Source organism: Leuciscus leuciscus (assembly GCF_965113295.1).
Source record: "Leuciscus leuciscus genome assembly, chromosome: 4".
Classification (NCBI taxonomy): Eukaryota; Metazoa; Chordata; class Actinopteri; order Cypriniformes; family Leuciscidae; genus Leuciscus; species Leuciscus leuciscus.
In genome coordinates this window covers 10,229,357-10,256,964 of record NC_138728.1, presented here as the reverse complement: position 1 = coordinate 10,256,964, position 27,608 = coordinate 10,229,357, and the positions used below count along the sequence as shown (strand labels likewise).

At 38.6% G+C, this 27,608-nt stretch overlaps 1 protein-coding gene across 1 annotated transcript in view; it reads right to left on the bottom strand.

The window, feature by feature from the left end:
- Positions 1–27,094, bottom strand: part of sema3aa (sema domain, immunoglobulin domain (Ig), short basic domain, secreted, (semaphorin) 3Aa) — a 34,301-nt gene extending 7,207 nt beyond the window's left edge. The window contains exons 1-10 of the mRNA XM_082166593.1: positions 26,545–27,094; positions 13,581–13,741; positions 11,648–11,710; positions 6,786–6,905; positions 6,077–6,170; positions 5,860–5,979; positions 4,142–4,284; positions 3,888–4,002; positions 3,646–3,715; positions 1,459–1,603 (exon numbers count right to left, since the gene is read on the bottom strand). Coding sequence (XP_082022719.1) covers positions 1,459–1,603; positions 3,646–3,715; positions 3,888–4,002; positions 4,142–4,284; positions 5,860–5,979; positions 6,077–6,170; positions 6,786–6,905; positions 11,648–11,710; positions 13,581–13,741; positions 26,545–26,656 — 1,143 coding nt within the window. The 5' untranslated portion in view covers positions 26,657–27,094. The remainder of the gene's footprint in view (positions 1–1,458; positions 1,604–3,645; positions 3,716–3,887; positions 4,003–4,141; positions 4,285–5,859; positions 5,980–6,076; positions 6,171–6,785; positions 6,906–11,647; positions 11,711–13,580; positions 13,742–26,544) is intronic.
- Positions 27,095–27,608: the final 514 nt, after the last annotated feature.

Below are 27,608 nucleotides of genomic sequence, written 5' to 3'. Positions count from 1 at the left end.
AGGTCTCAAGATGGAATTCTGAATAATGTAGTGTGGTTTTAGTTACAGGGATGCAAACAGCGCGCTTTTCGGCGCCTCCCGCTTTTTTCACGTCAGTTTGGGTGACAAATTCATTTGAAGCCTATTTCATAGCTTAATGTGAGGGACATAAGTCTATTTACATCATTAAAGTTTACGAAAACTCGTTTTCCCTCCTCTGCGGCTGTCAATCATTCTCCATTCAGTATTCAAACAGCGCGCGCGCCTCTTCCGGTTACAGCAGCTTACATGCACGGTAAAACTCTCTCCAATATGATATTCACATTATAATGCTTGATCTGTAGAGAAAAGGCTGTGGATTTGCATAAAATGACTTTATTTTGTTGGAGTTTGTTGCTGTTTTTAAATGACTCGCTACCGTGTGCCTGTTAGATCACACATCACAAGGACTATGAATCGGCATCAAACGCACAATAACAGGAATTTAAAACTGTGAAGAAACAAATGATCAATAAACTGTTGGACAGATATACACTAGGATTTGTGCGCTCGACATTTCTTCGCTTTGTGCCGTGAACTTTTAAATGCGCACTTGTGCAGCGCTGCACACTGTGACTCCATGTTGCTTTGAGCACATCATTCTGCGCACGCGATGCGCATACGTGCTTTGTGCGCTCTGTTTTGAAGCGTTTCATATTATCATGGTTTTGCGCACTGAAAGATTATTAAAAGTCTATATTTTTGTATACCTAGCCTGCACAATACATTTAAAATAAGCATAATTTAATTATGTTATTTCTGTGTTGTGTAGTGTAGTGTAGGCTATATAAATATACACACTTCTGAATTCTTGACATTCATATATAAATATAAAATTGTGAAATGTATGATTGCCTGATTGAATTTTAAAAGAATACTAATAGTAATTTGTTTTTATTAACATGTTTAGATTTGATAAAATTACTGTGCAGATTTTTTCAAGAATTACTTTTTGCTGCTGATTTATACACTCACTAAGTTTAATAAAAATACATAATAATACATTTATGTAATATTTAAAGGTGCTAACTGTAATCTTACACTGCAAAATGATAACTTACAAAGGATTAAAATCATCACAATTATGTAAGTATCTGGATATTTGCCGCGGGGCGAGGGCTTCGATAACCTCTCTCTTTTTTGACCATACATGTGTTTGCATCCCTGTAGTTATTTTTTAAGTGTTATTAAATGATTTGTTTTGTTTATTGTATTAAAAGTATTTTTGCAAGAATTAATTATCAAACAAATTCTGGTAAATGTGCTTCCAAATAGGCTAATAAAGTACAGTATATTATTAGTTGGAAGAATAGTTTATTGTGATTATTATTATTTTGTATTATTATTTGACAAAAATGCACAGATATAAAGTTGTAATTTGTCAGAAAAAAAAAAAAGAAAAAAAAAGTGTTAATGCCAAATATATTGGCCAGTACTCACTGTGCCAGGACGGGGGTATGGCACTCTGCCCTGGAAGGGAACCCACTGGTAGTTTGGCCCGTCCCTGTGGGCATATGGACCTAGAAATACCCTTCGGATGTCTGCCATACTATACATGCATATAGCTGATCCACGGAAGATATTACTGAGGAAAGAAGAGGGGAGAAAATGCAGGTTAAATCGTTTATTTAACACAAAAGCTTACATTTCCAGAAGCGTGTATATGAGAAGTGATTGATCCATTTGAATTCAACAAGAAAAATGTTGGGAAGGACAAATGTTTGCATGGATTTAATGGATCAGGAATTGATTAAAATTGAAAATGGAGCTTTATGACAGGTGGTCTCTATCTGACAGGTGGTTGTTGATGAAAACGTAATGCGATTCACTTGCTGCATCAGATGTGGCCGTTCTAATGACGGACAAAACATGTATCAAAAAAACATTTAAGCTTGATTTTGGTAAAACATTAATGATATAATGACACATGCAAGTGTCTGACCATATATGAAGCCACAATATCAACTTTGACAACAAAGTGTTTAAATATGTAAAAAAAAAATACAGTGTTTTTTCCATTTCCCGAAAAGTAGCAATTTTGGACGTACAGGTTTCAGCCCGACAGCGACGATATGCAAAAATAAATAGGGCACAATAAGACCAGGGTTGATTCTGATTTCATGCTTACTTTGATGTGTGTTAGCTGATGTACAAAATTAGCATTTGTATTGCAGTGTATATGTGTGTATCCAAGCCGTTATTCCCCCTATACAGCCATGAAACCAAACACACTGTGGTGGATCAGCCCTTAGCATTTGTAAAATGTTAATTAGTGAGAAAATCAATTAACCACAGGGCACATGAATAAACGAATTCCCTATCACTCAGTCAGGGTCCCAGACATAAAAACGCACACACACACACATACATGTGCTTTCACACTCTTAACACACATACACACCCAGATAGAGCGAGAGATAAAATACTGATCCATCACCGCAGAGTTCAGGCCTCATTAAGTGGCAATATTAAAAGCAAGTTCCTAGAATGCACTTCTATTCATCTCAGAACCAGGGCACTTAGAAAACCAATTAAAGCAGTCTAATTCTTTAAAGCCCGTAATTGAATTTTTGAGTGTTGTGTTCCCTGCATACATTAGGAAATCAGTGAGTTGGGAACACATGAGCAGGATGTGCACGGTTTGGACGATCGCTTTTGCCTCTCTCGCTTTTTGACAGTGATTAATCGTGATATGTTTGTCTTCTTCCTCATCTCATGTTTACATGCACGCACACCTCCGCACACACACAAACAGTGTGCTCATCCATCATCTTAAAAGTCTTCCCTTCTTTTGAAAATCGTTTATCTGCTTTTGTTACTGCCTTCACCCCTCCCCAGCCCTCCTCTCCTCGCCAGCAGGCCCAGAGAAGAGTGTGGCTGGATGGGGAGTGAGATTCAGGTTACCACCTTAATCATATTTCCACTGAGCTTAAGCTGAATGGGGAAACAGGTAAGAGGGGGCAGAGACCAGGATAAGAAGGAAATTCCCATCCAGAGTGCAGCGATGTGAAGCGCCTATCTGAGTTTAACCAGATTATTGAACTGCAAAGCTTCTAAAGCGCCAAACATATCATGCATCACAAAATCACAGCCATCTCATAAAAGAGAAGAGAAAATAAGACGGAAAGAAGGAAGGGAGAAAGAAAAAGTCAGAAGGAAAGAAGAAAGGAAGGGATGGAAGGAAGAAGAAAGCAAAGAAATGAATGAAGGAAGGAAGGAAGGAAGGAAGCAAAAAGGGAAGGGATGAAGAAAAGGGAAGGGGAAAAGCAAAGAAATTAAGGAGGGAGGGAGGGAGGGAAGGAAGGAAGGAAGGAAGGGAGGAAGGAAGGAAGCAAAAAGGGAAGGGATGAAGAAAAGGGAAGGGGAAAAGCAAAGAAATGAGGGAGGGAGGAAGGAAGGAAGGAAGGAAGGAAGGAAGGAAGGAAGGAAGGAAGGAAGGAAGGAAGGAAGGAAGGAAGGAAGGAAGGAAGGAAGGAAGGAAGGGAGGAAAAACAATGGAATTAAATAAGGAAAGGAAGAAAGGAAAAAAGCTAAGAAAATAAAGAAGGAAATATGAAGGAAAGGAAAGGAAAGGATCCTATGTAACTTCTTACAAAATAAGGTTAATTGAATGTATGTCTGTATTACCTGGATGTAGTAAACACAGCGTAGATCACTGGATTCTTTGGGTCTTTAGCACTCATCAGAAACACATCCTCTGGAAGTTAAATAAAAAATGACTGTTATTAAAATGTACCTTAAACTTTACTGACAGCATCTGGAATGTAGCAATGGAAATGTATGTGCCAATTGTTGTAAGTTTGCCCCACTTTTACAGGTAATCTACCCACAACATTTCTAGACATTACAGCGTTCATAGACATACTTACGCAGCTCATCAAAATGTGTGTCTATGCCATTGAGACCGGGCACTGAGCAGGTCAGCTTGGCTTTCAAGAAGGTCGTCCATTTGTTCACGAGACTCCTGTGTCCACCCATGTCATTCTAGAAAAAAATCAAGCAGATTAGCCATGTTCTTAAAAAAAGTTTTAAACATTAGTATATGATAACACTGTGTGTACAAAGGCACTGGAAAAGTTTGCTTATCCATGTGCATGTTTTATGTTTCTGTATGTGATGATACCTTACACAGTTGTCCTATCCTGGAGATGGTAGCTTTGCCTGTATGTTCACCATCCATGGCATTCTCTTTGAAGAACAGGAAGATCTTGTCATCTTCAGGATTATCGCTTTCTGGGATCAGGTGTATTCCTAGAAACCTGGGGTCTGGAATACACACACACACAATGCATCAGAACTTCAGTTTCTTAGTCCTGAAAGAAGACAAAGAAGGAATTGAGCTGTTTAAATCAGGGAAGTTCAAACACACAGAAATGATTGCATACTTCATTAGCTTTTCCAAAATGAGCCAAGACCTCAGTATCGCCAGTTACAGGGGGATCACTCCTACCCAGCTGTGACCGCTCAGAAATGAAACGTAATACGTCCCCCACCCACGCGGGCGGCACACGCACACAGCGACATGCAGTGCTGCATTTCATTGCAACCGACCCATCAGAATCTGAAGTTTAAACAGCGGAACAAACATTTACCGAAGACCGACTGCATTCATGCACAGTAAATGTGTATGTGTCCGTAGAGACGCCAATGATACAGTTCCACCCATGTCATTCAATACACTGACTGTTTCCCAAAAATATTCAACTTGTTCCAGCCTTCCAAACATTCTCTAACCGAATGTTTGCTCTATAAAGACTGATCCTCTTTGAAGTTCAGGAAGAATAACCATCAACAGCCATTGGCCACGTTGTCTGAGGATAGCAAGAGGCCCGTGTCTCTATTGATAAGGGCTTGATAGAATATCCATGTGACTAATCCTCTAAACGACACTGGCTCTTTTGTGCGAGAGAAACAGCTTTCAGTGCAGGCGAAATGGAAGTAACGTCCAATGTATCCGTGGTAACAGACAGCGAGGATTAAGGTGAGATGAGCGTTTTCAAAAGCACCTTTCCTCGAGAATATAGGGGGGTATTGATGGCGTGGACGTTGACCCTGTATGAGGGGTGAAACGAGAGCCACTCGCAGGAACAGCTGAGACAGGATTAACTTCATGGGAAAACCCTGACCGGCTCTCCTATCTTGATATTGACCTTTTGTGTCCATAAGTCTGCAAAAATGCAGGCGGGATGTTAGAGGAAACACTCAACACCCCGGCCGAGCTAATCTCTCCTGCAGACGCTCACAAAGAGTTTCTTTCTTTCTCTCACACATACACATGCAGGGACATAAACTCATGCACACAAAAGAAAACCCATAAATTTACATTTATTTCACACATTTGCCCTTGGCAGACACATGCTTAACAAAGTAACATATACTGTGTGATGACTTCAGCAGCCAGCTATGGATAGAAATTGAGCGCTAGGTCAAAAATCAAAGTCTATAAAAATGCACGGACAGACACATATATGCAAGCACATGTATATGCAGTGTCTATACAAACTTTACAAACTGACTTGAGTTTGAACAATATCTCATTTACAAGAGAACGGCATGTCTAATACTGTAATTCATATCATGGTATGAATTCAAAGCAGAATTATCTGTTGTGGATTTCCAAGCAGCACACACCAATGTTGTTTCACTCCTGAATGAATCAATGTTGTTGAACAAAATGGTTACGTGACTAATTCAGTGACTCACTCATAAAGACAATCACTTTTTTTCACTCGAATGAATCATTATTTCTGAACAAGTTAATACTTACTCATTAAAACAGTCATCACAGTAACGTTATACATCACAAAACTAACAAAAATATTGTCCAGTCAGAATATTTACCATTCAGCCATCTGGAATCATGCTGCTCAGTTCTGATTGGATGATGTGACCCAAGTGTTCGGAAAATGGCAAAGTCTCGTCCCATGAAGTCTGCTGATGTTCCAGAATACAGTTCTCCATCTGACAAATAGATAAGAGCATAAAATCTCCAATCAGACCACAGATAACTGATTCTAACAATTTAAAGATAAAACAACAACATCTCTGACTGGCTCACCAATCAGGAGGGATGAGGACTGCATCTTTGGATCATAGGGACTTTTCCCACGTCCATTCTCAAAGTAGCTGGCATCCAGTCTGAAGATGTTGTCCTGTGGAAAGGGATAATGAATTAACCAACCACAGCAAGACATGAATAGTAATTGGATGAGGTAACGGAGAGGTGAATGTCAAAAAAGTGCCATTAGGATCTTGTTCAGGAGACACAAGTCTCTCAACATTAAAAAAAAGTATCAGTTTTTGAAGAAAAACACAAAATCCTTCAACTCCTACTTTAGATTTGGATCTCTCTAAACTCACGCAAAAAGAACAGCACTCAACTTATCTTCTGTTACGTCGAGGCGTTCAGTGCACTTAGGCCATGATTAATTTGCGTGGATCAAATGGTGAAATTCACTGACATTTTCCACCATGTAAAGGCCATCTCATTTCCCACAGTTGAGGCACTTCTAAATAACACACTCGCTGCTTTGTGACACTCTCATTTTCTACTTCACTGGGCTGAAATTGTTAACAGGTTAAATCATCAATTTCCTTTTCATTCCTTTAAACAGTTTGGTGAAAGTGCTTTTGAGATATGTACTGCATGCACATGAGCACATGAGTATGTTTTAATGCCGTTACATTGCTGAGATTCAATTAAAGAAAATGAAGTTTTCTAATTATTGATGTAGAGATTGTGTGTGTGTGTGTGTGTGTGTGTGTACCTCTGCTCTTTTCCCCATCTCCAGGTAAGAACAGATAGGATGGAAGGCTCCAGTGCCACATATGTAAATATGCGTCTGGTTATAAGACTGCAGCACACGCACAAAGTTTGTGCATTCTTTCTGAAAAAGGCATAACAAAAAAAATACGTGTTAACCAACCAGATATTATAAAACATTCCTATTAAAATATTAACTGACACCAAACAAACATTTGTTTTACTAAAGATACTATATATTATACAACATTTGAGTATAATATATATTTACTGTATATATATATATATATATATATATATATATATATATACACATACATACATACACACACACACACACACACACACACACACACACACACACACACACATATATGTATACACACACACACATACACACACACACACACACACACACACACACACACACACACACACACACACACACACACACACACACACACACACACACACACATATATATATATATATATATATATATATATATATATATATATATATATATACATATATATTATACTCAAATGTTGTATATTATATAGTATCTTTAGCAAAATAAATGTTTGTTTGGTGTCATATACACGACATAATATACCACATGTTACAAGTTTTCTTGTAAAATACAAATATAATAATTTCTCACTTTCAGACTCTCTGGCTCTGTATAACTCCTCTAATGCAGTTGTGTTACATTTATAACTTACGATGAAAGATTATACCGTAAGTACATTTTGAGAATGCTTCTAAATTGACACGAGATCTGTAATAAATAGGTTAACGAGAGATTTAAATTCTATGTAAGCCTAATATTTAAGCTTTCAGTGTCATTAAAATGCCTTTGAGTTCCTGCTGGTTGACTGATGACGATCCCACCTGTTTTATCCATCTCAATATCCTGTCAGCCAACTCTCATTAGTGCTGAAAGTGTTAGTGTGTGTCTGGTTTTGATGAAAGGGAAATGTGTAGCACATGTCTTTGGGCCATCTTAGTGAGTTGGCGAGAGCCGATGAGTGAATTGTTTTATGTGAATGAATGCTCTTTAATTCCCTTTCAATTGCAAAATATGCGAGGGCTAGGTTCAACAATAATAAACCGACACACTATAAACAGTGCACGCACAAACACACACCTATGTGCGCACACACACACCTTTCCACAGCTATTGAGAAAATAAAGCAGGTCCATCTGTGTAAACACTGATGGTCTCGAGCCGATGTGTGCCGTCTGAACGCGAGTTGTCATTTAAGAGCAAAGGAAAGGGTGTTGCCATCTCTGTGTGTGTGTGTGTGTGTGTTTTCACCACAAAAAGACACATACACGCTCTTATTCACTGTACGCATGTGTGTGTGATGAAAGCAAAACAGAAGAATAGATAAATGCAGGCCTGTTTCCCTCGATTACATCCAGTTCAGTTCAGTTTGTACAGGCTATTCAAAGCACATAATAAATGCTTGTATAGCACTCTGCATCAGCAGATTTTGTGGCAACACATTCGGTTCTCTTATAAAACCAAAGACCTACCTCACCTGCAACTTCCATACGGCAGCCAATCAGATCACTCCCTCGCACATATGTGTGACCCATCTCTGTCAACCCACACAAAGGAACTTTAGTGTTTCAGTGTAATGGCTTTTCTAAGCTAAAGGAAATGTGTATATTCCTAACATAATCATTCCATGTGCGCTATAAAATTAATCTCTTCCTGCACTGGGCGGAATGTTTGAGATTTCCCATGGCCGTTATTGTTTTTAAGGCCCTCGCCTGCTCCGATAGAGCCAAGTACAGCATTCACGTGAGATAGAGGTGGCTGATCTGGCACTCTTTGCAGTTTACTATGTATACAAACCTCAAGTTGTAATAACTGGGTGGTGTACTGTAATTACAGTGTAACTACTGTGTAATTAGACACATATAACCCTGCTGTTTTATCTTCAAAGTCCATAAAGAAGTGGCCAAAGCTGTGACGCAGAGAAGTGAGCGTTCCTTTATAAGAGTGAGAGATATATGATACCCTTTCAGATAAGAGAAGAGTGTTGGAGATTATGATTTAGACACATCTGCAATTATGTGTAATACTAACAACACAGTAGTGACTAATTTCATTCACACATGAGTGAAGTCATGAAAAGATAATTACAGTAAAGAGCTTGTCAATGTCAAAACTAATGCACAGTTTTTAAAAAGTACAGATTGATTCACCCATGTGAATCTGGCAAACATAATGAAATATTGCCAGGATACATAATTGATCAGTATTTTTTTATTTTTTTATAGTACAATAAAACATTCAGAACTTTATTATAACATCAGTGCAAGCTATTTTATTTTCTTTAAAACAGAACAGATGACTATTAAAATCTCCATTGTGAGATGATTATAGTGATTTGTGTTCCCTTTGCCTCTGACCTTTTATAATAAATTCAGAATAAATATATTGAATGTATTTATTTAAAAGTAAGAACTTAGACTACAAAATGCATAAGTTCCACACAATACAGTTTGGTAAATGGCAAAGCAAATTTCAAGATATCAAGATATAATCACACAACAAATGTAGACAATTAATACACAAAAGAGACTGACTTGACTTACTGTAGCTAATCATTGTGATTCTACAGCACAATGTTCATACTGTATATCAGTCCTGTTTGCTCTGAAGACATATCATTCAGTCGTCATTTAATTATTATAATTAGTAGAGCAACTACTGGGAAATTACTATGAAAGTCCAGCAACTAGTAGCCAGGAATATACCGTTAATTCACTAAACTTTTTTGTACAGTATCATTGTCATCTGATCACATCAAACACAACCCCACTAATTCTTTGCAAATGATGTATTTAAATGTATAGTATTGAGACTTGAATGAACAGTAATGAAATGTGCTGCTGAGATGTTTAACCCTCATCTCACATGAAACACAGCAAGAGTTTAGACCGAGCAGCGAGGCAGTTGTACCAGCTGCCATTCTGGGCTTGTTTTTGCTTCGTCTTGCCAAGCCAAATGTGAGAATGAAGAGCTTTATGTTTGCAGGGAGGGAAATGCACTGATAATACCCTAATCAAGCTTTCAACAACTCTGTATCCAGAACAAACACTTTCACAGCACGCAAACGCCATTATTCTGAACCAGTGAATTTGCGTGTATGTAACGGCAAATAAACCCCTCACAGCCAGTGCCAAAAGCTGAGATACTTTCAGAATGCATGTGGTAAACATGTGATTCCTGCACCTCATTGCAATATCAGGTGACTTTATTTAAGGGTGTACGTCTCAGAAGTAGGTCTGGTGAGTTATCTGTAATAATCCAGCTCCCCTTCTGCCCCCCATCTCAGCGGGAACCCAGCCGTGAAATTACCATCAGATACAACACACACACGTACAGAGGGAGCGAGAGCCGGGTTGATAAATAAACCATTTCTGTTGTATAGAAAGGCCAAGGGTTGCTGGAGCCAAACACAGAATATAAACTCTCAAGAGGAACAAAAGAACGTGTGCACAAGCAAAACTCCATTGCTAACAGCAACCGCGATCAATCAAGCCAAAGCGCACACGCAACACCCGGCCTGAGTAATGCAGGTCATGAGGCGCAAATACACTAACGGTTCTTCAGCGAACACTTTTCTTATCACAAACCATTTTTCAAGTTGGTTTGGAGATTACTAAAAGGTTCTTGACAATGGTTGTCCAAATCAGTGCATTGGCTCTAGCGATAGGCCTAGTTAAAATCAACAACATTTAAATCCATTTTGTCTGCAGATTTTGGTCAAAAAAAAGAATATGCAAAATTCAGAATATTTTTCCATCAACAGAACTGAATTAATATTTATTTATATAATAGAATATGTATTTATACACTACCATTCAAAAGTATGGGGTCGATAAGACTTTTAAATGTTTTTTTAAAAGGTTACTTTCACAGTAATAAAGAATCTATTTAAAAAAATACTGTAAAAATAGTAACATTACAAAATATTATTACAATTTAAAATATATATTTTTTTAACTCTTTCCCCGCTAATGATGGAATTTTCTGTAATTTTTTAGACAACAGTTCCCTGCCATTGACGACATTTTCCGGCTTCCCTGGTTTCACTGTTATACAGTAGCTGGCGGTAATTCCTGAAAGAGTAGAGAATCTCCGGATTAAAACACCGGAAAAAAAGGAGCAGAAACAAGCAATAAAAGCATTGCTTATGCATGTTGTATTCCTTGGAAAAAAAAACATGATTTTCTCAGCTTTTTGTTCAAAATGTTGCTTTTTCTATGAAACTTATACACATTCAAGTGTTGATAAAAAAGGAATGCATGAAGCTAGAATAAAAGATTTTTTGTTTTTAAAGCAGAGGCTCTGTTCTTTTGATATACTGCATGTTCAGATATTCATACAACAAAATATTCTGGTGGCCATGAACATTTTGTGAAAATGATCAAAAATGCTGGTGGTGGTTTTAAAAACGCTAGCGGGGAAAGAGTTAATATATTTTTTAAATGATTCCTGTTATTTTCAGTAGTCATTACTCCATTGTTCAGTGTCACATGATCCTTCAGAAATTATAATATGCTGATTTCATTGACACTCAAAAAACATTTCTAATTATTATCAATGTTGAAAACATATGTGCTGCTTAATATTTGCTTGGAAATTTACTTTTATTTAGGACTCTTTTATAATTCGAAAGTTCATATTTCCGTAACATAAATCATCTTCCTGACCCCAAACATTTAAATGGTAGTGTATTTTAAAATATTTTTAAAAAGTGAGTGACATCCTAAAAATACCCACATATTCATTGGGGTTCGATGTAGTTTTGAGGTAAAAGGAAGTTGTCGCCCCACACTTACCACAAGGTCTTTTCCAGCCCACTTGCATTCATCACGTTTGGAAGGTGTGGCAGGCCAGGCGATCTATAAAACAGTGAAAGAGAGAAGGTGTGAGAATGTGTGCGGAGCGAACACAATGAACTGCAAATGACTGACTAAGGCGCTCGGCATGAAACCTGGCTGTAAAATAATCAACGACTGCTGCCTGCCGTCCTTCTGCCACCTCCATCTGTGACGACGATGAAGACAAGAGGATAAAAACTACCATTCCCCTTATCCTGAGAGCACGAGAGACAATCGCACATTCACACATACATAGGCCTGCACACAAAAAGTTTTTTATCCTGCCTTATCTTCCTCTGAGATCTGCTAAGGTATTCTGCCTGCGAAAGTAATTTGGTAAATTAAGATAATTTGCCAAGTTCTTATCTTTAAACGATGGCATTGCTGAAGTATGCATGTTTGTGTGAGTGTTCAATAAAAGCCAGCTTTAACCCTTACGAGGACTGAATATAAAGCAAATGGTCTGCAGCCTTCAGGACAAAGAAAGAATAAAGAAAGAAAGAGGAAATCAAAGTAATGGAATCCAGAGAGAGGAACAAAGAGCGATTGAGAGAGAGAGAAAGAGAAGCATTACGCTGCAGATATGATCTGGGAATGAAAAACAGAGGGAGGCAGGCTGAGATCAAATGGGCAGATGGAAAAGAAGGAGGAAGTCAACTCAGATTTGGGTTGTGCAGTTAATAGGAGCGAGATAGACGTCTCTGGTGACCCTGGGTTTCAATGACACACTCCATAAAATCCCTCACCAATCTTTCTAAATGTAGACAGAGGGAAACAGCATGACTTATGATTCCCAACCTGAGCTTGACATTAACTTTTTTGCTCACTGGTGGTTTTCCAAAGTTACTAGCCACTCAGCATTTTCACAAGCCACAATTTTGACATCGATACCATAAGGAAAACTGCCATATAGATATTTTTAATATTATCTCATAATGGCAGCAGGAATATTAGGCTGCTGTCACTTTAAGACCTAAAGCATGGATCCATTGCGTTACACATGCGTTTTCTTTCTCAACTGTTTATGTTCACTTAAAATAAAACTGACTGTGTTTATATGAACAGGCATTTTGTGTGTGTTGCAATTTTTGTGCGTTTGACTGTTTAAGCACAATAAGCAGCAAAAATAACTCAATTTAGTACTGAGAGGCGGCTTTATGTGCACGCACTTTAGGTGTGAACACAAAATCGGCGGGAATGAGTAAAATTACACGCAATGCCATGCCGAAATTCAAGCTCTGTAACATCAACAATATTCATCCGGAGCAAATGAATTGAGTGAGTGAGAAGAGGCGGGTTTGTGTGTCAACTCGCTGTCGGAGAGATGAGAGAGCGAGAAAGCGCAGCTGGTATTGTGTATCCATTCTGCGGAAAATGAGTATTGTAAGCATTTCAGATATTTCAGTATCGATATGTTTTTAAGAAAATCTATATTTTTGATAACACTATATTTCACTTTATTATTTCGACTGCCTTTTTCCGACGGTTTGGCACGTGTCAATGTCAAGCCCTGTTCCCAACCTATTTTAATGTTAAAATGTGATTTCCAAGTGAAGCAGGATATTCACCTGGAACAAATGTAGGGCATAATTTTTTTGGATCATGAAAAATGATCTTTCCATATCAAGCTGAATACAAGTTTGCTTTAAAAAACTGGCTGAATTTAAAAGACAGCTGAAATTTAGATGATTAATACTATTTAACATTATTCTAAGTGAAATCAGGAAAAGGAAAAGGAAATTGTTTTGATGGAGATTTTGTCTGATTCATTTGATTATGAAGACAAACTGTTTTAGTTGAAATAACATGCACAGATGAACCGTTCACAATAAGTTCAGGAACATAACATTCATTCATATGGACTTTAAGGTGACCTAGAGTTGTGTGTCACCTGTTTGACATCTCTGTTGATGTTGACCAGGTCAAAAGAGAAGACATGATCCTCCGCTCCGACCAGTAATCTCCCTCTTTCCTCATCCATCAAGAACGTGTCGTAACCTGAACTGTTTGCCAATCCAGTGAAAGTCACTAGATTACTGGATTCCAGCATTTCTGAAAGAGAGAACAAGAAAAAGAAGGCAAACATAAGTCTAGAAAGAAAAATAGGCTACATTCATATTTCCAGCACGTGTCATTTTAGTCGAAAGTTCACAAAATGTAAACCTGCATTAAAAGTTATTTGCGGCACTTTCAGCATCTTTGAGAAACAACAGTAGTCATGTGTTTAGTTACACTTTCTTTAAGATCACCTCAATGGTTAGTGGACCACATCTGTATCTTTTCAACCATAGCATGAAAATTGCTGAAGAAAACACAATCACAAGGATCTAATCTGAACCACGTAATCATTTATATGAGGTTAAGACATGGTTGGATAACCCACATTTTTGTGTGTGCACTGGGTTTAAGGTGGTAACAGGACAGCTCTTAAACATATCGGTATATACAATATATTTGATAGTTCTAGCATTTGGCACTTTATCTACATCTGTAGTCTATATTAAGACAGAGGGCCTGATTACATGTGTGTGTATAAAAACTGTGCAACATCATAGTACAAGAATCCGATTGACTAACATAGTTTGCCGAGAACTACGTCTTTCAGCACCAGCACTAAAAGTCTCCTTTAAATATACAGTAGGTGTGTCTGACTTATTTGCGCAATTATTCAGAGTAAATCCACAATACACTCACAAACGACCACACACAGTTTGTTAGATTGCGCAAGCAAATTAGTACCGCTTTATTTGGAATCTTAATAACTCGGGTCAGAGGAATAACTAATCAAGTAAAAATGCTTTTGTTTTGGCTGTTCTCTTGATAGACACAGCCAAATAAACTATCTGTTCAACAGCACTAGACAAGACACTGTGAAAATATAATGACCTGAGACACAAAATCTGCCAAATTTGTCACTCTCCCAGTGAGCAATGAAACAAGGTCGGATAAAAGTAAGGGAAGGCAGAACGGGAGGGGGGGAATCCAAGTGAAGAGGAGATGAAGTGAGAATGATAAGGAAGAGGTGAAAGGGAGAAATGAGTTTGGAAAAGAGCTTGCAGGAGCCAGTGGCCAGAACATCTGCATCATGGGAGAGGGTGAGGTCAACATCTCTGCAACGTTTCTGCAACAAGCACACGAATCATAATCAACAGTGACATGCAAAGACTGCAACCCCTCTCCAGAGCCCAGATCAATCCGCTCCTATAGTAGCCATCTGCGTTTCTCCCCGCTAAGATTCTGGACATCTGTGTGGTTGTGGGAGAGGAAGAGAGCGAGCAAGGAAAAGCGTTAAGGAGAAACAGACCATCCATCCTTTGCCTGTGTCAATAACACTGCATATCAAATGTAGAACAGCATTCCCACAGGACCGAATGCAGAACGGGCACAGTTCAGTCCGTCCGTTCCTGCTGAATTCAGTCTCTGCTTCTAACACGAGAGTTTCATTAACCAATCACAAGTAATATCCAGATATATATATAGAGATGCCAGGCCTGTCTGACAAACTCCGGCTGAGTCAGAATATTGAGTACGTTCTCTTTCATGTAAGGATAAACATACAGAGGGGTTATTCTTTCACCCTGAAGGGGTTTAAAGAGATAGATCACACAAAAATGAAAATTCTGTCATTTACTCGCCCTCATGTTGTTCCAGACATGTATGAGTTTCTTTCTTCGATTGAACACAAAAGAAGATATGTTGAAGAATGTTTGTAACCAGACAGTTGATAGTAGCCATTGACTTCCATAGTATTTTATTTCCTACTGAAGTCAATGGCTACCGTCAATTGTTTGATACCAACATTCTTTATAATATCTTCTTTTGTGTTCAACAGAAGAAAGAAACTCGTACAGGTCTGGAACAGCTTGAGGGTTGAGTAAATGATGACACATTTTCATTTTTGGGTGAACTATTCCTTTAAGCAATATCACACAAGCAAAAAAAGGGCTGCTGTACTAAATATCAGCATGGATTATTGCTTTTATACAGACACATTTCAAATGGTTTAACATAACACCATTCAAAAGTTTGGGATCAGTAATTTTTTTGTTGTTGAAAGATATTAATACTTCAGCAAGTATGTATTAACCTGATCAAAAGTGACAAAACATTTTTTTTATTGTTTTAAATAATGCCTATTTCAAGAATCCTGAAAACATGTATCACTATTTCCACAGAAATATTAAGTAGCACAAAATGTGGGAATGAATGACATTTTTAAAATATATTAAAATAGAAAACAGCTATTTAAAAAAAAAAAAATGTATCTATTTTTTTTTATCAAATAAATGCAGCCTTGGTAAGCATACATTTACCAACCCCAAACTTCTGAAAGGTAGTGTGTACTTGCCAAACAAAATAAATAAATAAATGGAGATGAAGACAGAGCGGAGTGATACAAGAGATATGAAACTATAGCACAGCTATGTAAGAAATCAATTCTCTGGGTCAACAATCTGTACTAAAGGTGGCAAAACTGTATACAAAAAAATTGAAAAGCAGAATGCTGCAACTGACCAATCAGAATCAAGTATCCCTGAGAGCTGTTTAATAATTAATACCAAGCATTCTTCATAGGTCAGTAAAATACAAAACACTGCCTATTCAGAAAACCCTCTACACTGGTGCATTAAAGAAAGTCGTGATGTAAAAAAAAAGAAAAAAATATATTTATGCATGGATGAATCATTCACAATATCAATAACATGACTAGGGTGAATTTTCATTTCATGTTGACTTTAAACTGATCTTTAGAACCAATAATGTATCAGCAATATTTGTTTTAACCTCCAAAGGTTCAGAACGCTTTCTCCTGTCACAGCAATATGCAAAGGCAACTTTAAATAATAATTTTAAATCAGACTATCATAATTCTAAATCAGTCTTTTTTTAACTAACGTCAAATGGGAGAGTGTTTGAGAAAGCAGTTTGAAAACTTATTCTTCAATTCCACCTGTTGACTCTAGTGGTTAAAACATTCAATAAGAAATATTAACAGTCAAAAGTATAGTGCATATTCAGGAAATAAAAGAAAGCCACACTGATTTCCTCTTGCCAGACTTCAGGGGAGGCCTGAGAGAACATAAGAGGACATCCTGGAAAGAGACTTCATCTCATCTTTCTTCTTCTCTCCCCTGGCTCATTATATTAACTCATCTAGTCTTTGCATCTCTACATCTGCCAAATATTCTTATTCTTAGCCTCCTTTTCCCCTGCCACTCTCTCTATTACTCCCGTTAGGTGAAGTTCTCCAAAGCCTCACTCTCCTGCCATTCTGGCTCAAGATCTGACGGCCACGTCTGGCAGTTTCACGATTCCCCAGCTCAAAGTGAGCGACTGGTGCATGAACTCTGAAGACAAGGCATTTTTTCCCCTAAAATGCTGCCTTGGCAAGACCATCACAAAAGGTAGTCATCTGATGGTCCGTGAACACACAGACACACACACACACTTTATCTGGGGATACATCAACCTGGATAAGAGCTTAAAGTAAATGAAGTGTGAGATTTAAAGGAGAAAGAAGCTTAACAAAAGTTTCTCCCTCTTTCTCAGTCTCTCTCTGTCCTGCAGACTGAGAAGTGGCCTGTCAACACTCTATATATTATAGCAAAGTCTGTCATACAATTTATTTATACACTGCAACGTTTGTTTGTTTCCAACAGATTTATGATGTAACAAATAAAACTCAAAATAAGATGAAAACCAAAGAGCATTACAAAGCAAAACTAACAACTTTGAATAAAAAAAACCCCGTAGAAACTGTACAGCTTGGAGCCGTGGCAAGTAATCAAACATGTTGAGCTGCGATGCAAGTTTAAGTTTGGCTATATTTGGGAATAATATACAGTATTATTCTAAGTAAATGTGTTTGTGTGTGTGTGAGCAATGCATATATATTTATATGTGCATTTTTATGTTTTTTATTTTACTCTTATCAGTGACATTTTTGAAAATAAGGCATTTCAATAACTGACTAACAACCTTTTCATTGTAATTAAAGTGAAATTACTGAACATAAACACAGGAGCCTGATAAAAAAGCTCATTTAAAAGAAAAATGTTAGACAGACTTAAATGGTTTTTGCAATATATAAACTCATTGTCCTCACTATTCAATTAGTTGCCTGAGACACATCCCTAAAATAAGAGTTGCTTAAAGGACAAAAAATGTAAAAGAAAAGCATGTCCAACATATGACTTAAGAGAAAACCAACCTGTGTTGGTGAGTGGAAAACGAGTGGGGAACTAATAATACACAAAGGCTATAAACCAGTTTTGGACTTTGGTGAGGGTGTATAGTTATGCATCTCTGCATCTGTGAGTGTAGGTGTGTGTATTGGAGGGATGGGAAAATGTGTGTGTGTGTGTGTGTGTGTGTGTGTGTGTGTGTGTGTGTGTGTGTGTGTGTGTGTGTGTGTGCATGCTGCTGCCACTGTGCTTTAGCTCTGCCTCTGGCTACCAGCCGCCCCAGGAGAGCGAGGGAAGTGAGGAAAGAAGGAATAAAAAGTGAAAGAGTGCTGCAGATGGTTTTGGGCGCTACCTGTTTATTCAAGCCAGAACAATGGCGTGCTTCAAAACACACGTCGTCGATCTTGACACAGTTCTGGCAATAGTTCTCCTTCTCTATGTTCTCTCAATGGGCTAAGTGTGTGGTTCGGTCTTGTCGGTTTTTTGCTTGAGAGAACCTAGATTTTAGAAACAGCGATTCGCTGAACACGCGGTTTCGAATATTGCTTTAAGCTCTGGAATATGAATACGCCTGTAGTTTCGCTTCATTTTAACTTGCTCTCGCATGCAACCGGTCGCAGGTTTTGGTAAGTTTCCCCGGTAACCGTGCTGGATCTTGGCCTATGAGAGCTCAGTCTGCTTGATTGACAGCTAGTGAAGGGCTGCCGAGAGGGGACCGACACCAGCGGGCCAATATTTGATTCCTGTGACACCAACAGGAAACATAATCACTGTGTCAAATCTCTTTATGCATATTAGTTTTAATAAAAGACGCCTCTGTACGAACTGATGCTTATATGTCACGGCCAACTGCCTCAAATTTCCATTAACAAAGCCAAACGGTGAGGAAAAGACGGATGTCTGCTTTTTTGCAAGACACATGTGGCAATTATGAAGATGAATTTGTTTAGCTTAAAAGGAATAATTCACCCAAAAATGAAAATGGTGTTTACTCAACGTCATGTCATTCTAAAACCATTTTCCTGGCGACTCTTTTCTTTGTGAATAAGGGCGAATGAGACAAAAAGCAGGCGATTCCTGCATGAAATTCTGAAGGCATAAGACACCTTTGCATGAGGAACAGCCCGTCGTTTTCACAAAAACATCTTCACTCTCTCCTTAGCGTGTTCATGAGTTTCCAATTTATGCATTTTACATTAATTTATCAGATTCACAAAATCGGTCTCTCTCACTGATTCATTCACTCCCTGATTTAATGATCCAGTCACAGTGTTTAACAGCCCACTGGAGGGGAAGATTGGGAAGACTTATATTCTGGTTTGTTCGTTACACAAAGTTTTTTGTACGGCTTCATATAGTTCATAAAGACTTGGAATAAAGCTTAAGTATCATATGGATAACTTTTAGAACACTTTTATAGTGCTTTTGTGGTATTTTTGAAGATTGAAAGCTTTTATTTTAAATGAATGTTTAAAAAAAACTTATTCTATTCAATTTTTTTTCTTTTTATCTTCCACAAAAAAAAAAAAAAAAAATCATACAGGACTGTAACAACATTAAGCTGAGATAATAATGACTAATGATGTTCATTTTTCTGTGAATTATCCCTTTAAAACTATCCATATATTGTGGTTACAATTTATAAAAATAAGCTCTTCCAAAATACAAGAGGTCTAATTAAACAATGAATTTTGAGCTTAAAAACATAAGCATAGCGCTAAAAATGTAAATGTCACATTGGCAGTGGTGTTACATTTATGCACGTTCATGCTTTCTTAGTTGTTGAAATCTAAAGCTGAAAGTCTGTTTGTGCACGCTACAAAAAAATCCAACATCCTTGCTGATCTCCTCCATTGTAGACTGCGCGCGACCGCAGGAGATTCCTGTGTTGCCCTGTTCCACAGAGCGAGGGGAGAGTATGTGGAACCGTTTAATTACCCCTGAATCTGCTCACGACATGACGGGTGAACCGCAGAGTCTGTTTAAAACTGGCCTCCGGCCACAGACCGTGCAGAGAAAGCACAATCCACTCTCCACAGCTCCAGATGACATACAAAACACAGCGCATGTACACAGAGCGAGAGTGACAGCCAAAGATAATGTGACATTCAAATAAATAGCCGAGAGAGGAGTTTGACAAGAGGGAGAGCACAAGGTAAAGTGCTGAGAGATAACTCTTATACGGATCTTTTATTTACTTCTAGTCTTCTTGGAGGTGATGTAAAATTCTTACTCGATTTGTAGGTTAATTAAAAAAATTTCAGAAACGGACAGAAATATCCCAGGCAGGGCTTACGCGACTAAAATTGACACATATGCGACAAAAATGTGTGAAAATACTTTAAAATGTAGTTGCCATTGGTGACAGTCAAACTAAATGTGTCAGTGTTTCCTGCATGCTCACAACAACAAAAAACATAGCATGAGCCGGGATGTCCGATTTGCGAACAAGTGACTCTGGTTTTCAAATGAACTGGTTCTTTTTTTAATGAGTCAATCAAAAAATGATTCACGTAACAGCTTCAAACTCGCTCATAAGTTTATTTTGAATCAGACTCACTCAGAGATGTTACGTAGTTTACAACTTACTCCATCACCGAACTGCGAAAGTATCCGGAAACCTTTTCCCTGATATACTAAACTTTAGGTTTGTGAGAACTATTTATGACTGGTTGTTACTGTGACATGTGGCAAATATGTGGCACAAATTAGTCTGACAGCATAAAATTGGAAATTGGAATACTTTATTCAACTAAAAAAAGTTTAAATGAGTATTAAAATAAAAAATATATATTTTATAGCTGAAGTTAAACTACAATACTTCGGAACTATATGAAACTCTAGCTCGCAGGCTAATGGGTCCTTAACGCAAGCTGATGATATTTACAGCGTTAACTACTTAGAACAACCTGATTGGTTCATGTCGCATCTGCAGCCAATGAGCTTTCTGCTCAACATTTAAATGGCTGGTTACCATTCACTACTGCAGTTTGCAGCACGCTTTCAGAGTCCATCTAAATCCTCCACCATCCCCAGCTCCACCTGTATAGATCTGCTATGGGTAATTATTATATGTTATTTGTGCAGCAGCAATATGTCTTACAAACTCACAGCAACGTATCGGCATATGTATTGGCAGTAGAAAGTTCCTGTACAGCGGCAATAATCAACAACAGCAGCAGCAGCGTAGCAGATCTATTCCACCAAATACATTAACATTGTCATATCCATTTACCATGCTAAAAATATTCAGAGAGTTGTCATGATAGAAATATATTTTTATTGTATATAGTCTGGAGCATTGACAAGCAAATATGCGCGCACACACACACACACACACACACACACACACACACACACACACACACACACACACACACACACACACACACACACACACACACACACACACTCGAAATTTGACTCGTCTGGAAATACTTGTCTAAGGACACCATTGAAATTCAATAACAGGTGCACCACTTCCCAACACACTACACTCAGTATAGTTAGTAATCTAATACACAACATATCACACACACTGCATCTGAATATTCAAACACACTCCTTAATACATCTGTGTTATGAAGAGGAAGCTAAATGTGCAAATCCTTCAGCCAAGTGGGTGCTGAGAGTCATTAAAGGAGTCTAACATCTAATAGGGCCAACACAAGACTAAACACAACAGGATGTGATGCGTAAAAAGGTCAATAAGGACGAAGCCCTTCTACTGCCACAGAGTAAATAATTCATTCAGTAGAAAGACTTCAGGTGACCTTCAAGTTCCTTACAGGAGTCTGGACAAAAAGAGCCAAATAAAGCGAAGGAATGAATGAGAGGAAGGACATGAACAATAAAGAAAAACACACAGAATCATAGATAAACAGCAGCTTTTCCAGTAACAATATACTTTTTCCATCAAGCATGGAGCACAACAAAATTGACATAGCGCTGTTATAGATAAATTAGAAATACTTAAGTCAAAAAAGAATAAAAAGTTAAATGCAGCTGTTCATTACGGAGCTCCACACATGACGTGGAAGAAATTTTCCCTAATTTTAGTGAACATTGAAATTAAATTGTTATCACATGGTTACTAATTCATTCTCTCATTTTCATTTAGTTATCATGCCCTCTAAATGTAACTACATTTAATGAAACTAAAACAGGGCAACAAATTAGAACAATGTGACCACTATTTAACTAAAATGAGGGAAATAATATATTGTGGGAACTTAATTCATTGCCATGATATCTTGTTTTCCCCCCAACATGTCAGTTGCTGTTAATAAATAATGATTTTCATGGTTTGTTTTTGAATGGTATTTAGTGTAAAATGAACTATTTATATACCGTTCATAATATAGTAATATAATATAATATAATAAAAAATGATGTTGTTTAACTGTAACTTATAGCTTGTAGCTTGACAAACTACAGTTTAAAAGTAGCTTCATCATGTGAAAATGAGAAAGAGAGAGAGAGAGAGAGAGAGAGAGATCTACTTCTGGTGAAGAGGGTTAAAAGAGACAGGCAAGAGACGGATGCAGATGAGGCCGTGAGAGAAAGAGAAACCAGCATCATTCCCAGCCTCTCCATATAATCATTCCCATCCAGCCCAAAATCCTGGCTCGACGCCAGCTTGCACTTCACCCGGCAGCCAGCGAACAGCCCGCTATTATAGGATGCCTCCAGTCTGCGTCCAGTGCGGTCGGGCGCGGAGTGTCTATTTCAGAAGATTTAGGCTGAATTCCGACGACTCGCAGTCTCTCGTCGTCCCAGTGTCGCCCATCCCAATCAATCCCAGGAGGCCATGGGGCATGGTAATGAAATGGGAAGCCTGGTAATTACGCGGTAGTGAGTAATTATCAGGTTGTTTCACAAGCACTTTAAAGTCCCGATGCACCATTTTATCAGTGTGTGACGGCGGGATGGCCTTTTTCATGAAGGGACCCCCTATCAGAGGCAAGAGTCCACACGTTGTCACCTGCAGGGGGCAGTGTCTTCATATGCACCGACCACCTCCACCCTAATCTGGCATCTCAGATGGTATTTATGCAGGGTTATGGGCACACATGGGCCCTGTAACCCACCGCTAATCCTATAGTGTGAATTCACAACCTCGTAACCACAAGTTTGAGATCCGAAAGGCAACCCGACAGCATCTGACAAGCATGTGAAGGCCTATCCCACAAGCCTCCTCAAGCACTGACAGATGAACAGGGCCGCTGATAGCCCTGACAAGAGCAATTTTCACCAACGGTAGTTTAAAACATACGAGGGGAATAGAGAGAAGGCATAGCGCTGGTATAATTACAGGGAGGGGAAACGAAGAGGAAAATCTATCACTCGGCCATCATTTAACAACTAAGATGGATCTCTCCGTCTGTGATCGTCCGACTGGCCTCCCAGGAGGCGGCATGACTGTAAGCGGCCCTGAATTGCAAACTCTATGTGCAACTCATGATAAATCTGTGTGTGAGAAAGCGATGTCGTCCCCCCTTCTCGGCGCTCGTTCAAGTGTGCGTCTCTGGAGAGCATGTCTCCGCGTTTATTTGGCTTAATTACTATGCTGCATTCACAGGGGGAGTGAGAATGAATGACACTTCACTTAACGACTATCCTCTCCTGGCCAACTACTGTCTGCCCACCGCCTTCATTAAAACAGCCGCTCTCTTCCCTTCCCGCTCCCTCTTTGCCACTCTTCCTCCATCCTTTCCTCTCTTCCTCTCTCTCGTTTTAACACTCAGACACTGTGTGGGTGTGAACAGCGATCTGTCATACTGCAGAGCATCAAAAGAGCCATCAAGCACCTGTGGACTATGTCTCTCTGTTACACACATACACACAGACACATATACATACACACACAGCTCTATCACCATGGCCAGGTGTCCAATTATCTAAGCCTGCCTCCATTCTCACACATCTTTCTGGCCAGAAACACATCAGACACATTTTCTTTCTAACACACACACACACACACACACACACACACACACACACACACACACACACACACACACACACACACACACACACACACACACACACACACACACACACACACACACACACACACACACACACACACACGACTTCTAAAGCATTTATTAATCTTAGTTAAATGTTCATTTCAACATTTCCTAATAGATAATTAAAATCAAAAGTTGTATTTGTTAACATTAGTTAATGCACAGTGATGTAACATGAACATAAAATGAACATCTATATTTGTATTACATAACGTTAACAAAAATTAACAAATGTATTACCCATGGTTAGTTCATGTTAGTTAATACAATTATTGTAAAGTGTTACCCTTTTATTTTTACTCAAGATTTACTCAAAAACCAAAAATAGAAATTGTTAACACACCAGAATGAAATACTTAGATGGTCTCCTAACGAGGCATAAAGCGATAAAGTAACAATCGATAAAAGTTATCGTTTTGTCCGTAGCTAACGACAAGCGACAGGACATTTTGTCAAATGCTTAGTCACGGATTTCTGTGGCGTCGCACTGGGTATCTGCCCTGTCCATATAGAAATATCAGCTGGTTCAAAATCCTGTTCCACAAGTGTTCATTAAACATCAATTATCATCTATTGTTACACACAATTTTCACAATCATTGGAAATGTCTGGTTAAGATGCAACATAACAGGATTCAGGGGAAAAAATATCCAATGGGGACCATTTTGACATTCCAAATTTATTTTGTGTATGCTAATGTCTTTGCTGTGCAGCCTCTGTTTTTTTGAATGCGTATGTCAATCAAACAAAATCCAAATCCATTACGACATACGAAAAACTCTAACATGAATCACAGAAAACATAGCCATAAAGTGCACAGGTGGCATAAGTTTGGAAAGCATTGTGGTGACGCAATGTGAGACTGTTTTCCCACAATGCTTTGAACCATCCAAGCACAACAGTATTAACTCAGAGAAGCATGTGATTGATCACAGGTGGACTTGCATCTTTTTTACATTAAAGTCTCCTTTCCTCTTAAAGTTAAACAGCAGACGCTGATGGTCAGAGCAACAATTGGTTTCTTAAACCCTCTCTCTCTCTCTCCATTCTGCATGCTCTCACTTTTTAAACAACACATTCTCAGACAAAAATAAATCGTCTTTTTCATTCTCCGTCTCTATAAAAAAAATGAGAGGGCATTAAACGGACACTGGTGGGGTAAACCCATGCCACACACAGACCTTACAATCGACACACCAGAAGCACAGATTCACTGACAGAACAGAAGGCTATATTTACCAAATGAGGGAGAGAGATCACCGCCACACATTGATGCGTATACTTTTGGTCATGTTCCTGAACAAAGAACCACAGCAGACCCGCTAAGCTTACATTAAAAAGGAAACAGCCCAAAATATGCCAAAAATGTTGCCGCTTATTTCCGTGAGAGATGAAAGCTCTGGGTTACAAAGAGGCTGCTATAGTCTGGATCTCTCCGCTGTCTCCTATAAAATAGCACAGCCCGGAGAATAACATGTTTGCTGTTACCACCATTCACGCATAGCGGCCAGCATCACCAGAGCCTTCGAATGCAACACAGAGTACATGCTTCAAAATATACGATGTGTGCGAGTATGAGTATGCATGCTTGCTGGAGTGTATCCACATGCCAATATAAGATTGAAGATCAGGACAAAGCTAGTAAACGCATTTGTGACACATTTGTGGCATATGCTTATTAACCCCAAATGATGTTCCATTTGTTCCTCCTTTTCTTTTAAAAAGCCAAAAATCTAGGTTACAATGAGCAACTTACAATATAAACGTGGCCAATCCATAAGCAATAAAAAAAAAACCCAGTTTTCATATAATAGCCACTAAACATAAACAATGCATGTTAACATGATTTCAGTGAGAAAAAAAAAAAAAACACTTAGTAGTTTTTTCTGTGTAGTTGCATCTAATTTTACAACTTTGTTGCCATGACGATAGAATGCAATAAATCCTAAAATGACAGTGAAAATGATTTTGAATTAATGTTAGTGCTTTTATAAAATTATAAGCATTACATTATTGCTTTAAAATACTCCAAAAATTGGCCTCATTTACTTACATTGTAAGTGCTTCACTGTAACCTTGGTTTATTCTTTTTTTTTTTTTGTCCTTTAAAGAAAACAAGGAGTAGGTCAAAATAATGTTTTAGTGCTAATCTACATACTGTCCACTGAGTTTAACTTGTACTGAACCCACAATATTTCTTTAAAGGATTGCTGTAAAATCAATTTAGAGGCAAGATAAATTAGATTTCTGGCCGCAACTGCGGAGTCATTACCCACGATACCTCATTCAGAGTTCATAAGCCATAAGACAGGGAACCAGTGCAGAGTTTAGAGCTATAGGACAGTGCACTGGAAAAAATTATGTAGAAGAGCCAATACATGCAGAAACACCACATGGAAACAATCTGTCAGTGCAAGATTTGAATTAATCAAATGCAAGAAAGTGAAAGAGAGAAACTAGAAAAAGGAATTAGACAACAGTGACAGTAAAGAAAGTCAAATATACAGTATATATATATAATGACATATAAAAAGAGTCAAGTTTGAGAGTACACATAGGTATAAGATAGTAAGAATAAGAAAGGTAATAAAGCTTGTGTGCATTACGAAATGGTGATGGTTCTGCTTGCAAAACTTACCCTTGTAAGAGAGCTTGAGTCTGGGCACATTCTCTTTGGTGTGCTGGGGTGCAACTCTTCCAGGTAAAGCCACCCCACACAACAGCAGAAAAATCCCAACTAGGTAATCCATGGTGCTGGAGCGCTGGCCTCCAGCCCAGGGGGGCTTGCAGCCCACAGTGCCCAGAGCAAAGGGCTTCCCTCTGGGATAGCCGAGATCTTCCGAGTCCCTCCTTACTTCAAAAGATCCAGTGCCTGGAGCTTCTCCCCAAGGAGGCAATCCGAAATCAGATCCCAAGCGAGACAGGAGTCGGGGGTTCACATGGCTCCATGTGGGGGGCGTTTCACCGGTCGTGGGGGTAAAGGTGTACTCCTCTGGGATGCGCTCTCGGACACTGGTGGGGAGGACCGCAGAGTGGGATTCTGTGTTTGTGGGAGAGGTAGAGTTTCAGAAGGGGATCCAGCAGACCCTCTCTCCGCTCCGGCTTCGCGCACACACACTCTCACACACACTCTCACAGACTGCTTCTGCTTGTGTCCACTGCTCAGCCTGAATGAGAAGGAGAGGGAGAGAGAGAAGCACACCATCCACCGGAGCGCAGGAGGGGAGGAGAGGGAGGGGGAGCAGCTGAAGGGGGAGGAGGGGGTTGAACGAGGGAGCGGAGCTGAAAGGAGAGGTATGCGAAAGACTCTTCTGCAAAGGTTTGCTTGCTCTGTCTGTGTCCTTTTCTGCACTGCTTATACGCGGCACCTTCAATGCATTGTCTTCCCAGCTGCTCTCTCCTTTTTGGCTTTCTGACAGACATTCATATTTCATCACATTCCTAGCCTCTAAAATATTTCTGTCTGTCCAGTGTGTTTGCCTAGATTGAAGTATTTTTGAGAAATAATAAAATAATGCTAAATAAAAATATATAAAAGATTAGATAGCTATACCTAGATTCACAATTGAAGGGTTTTGTAAAATAGTATATCGAAAAAAATCTTATCTTATCTTCTTATCTTATCTTATCTTATCTTATCTTATCTTATCTTATCTTATCTATCTATCTATCTATCTATCTATCTATGTATCTATCTATCTA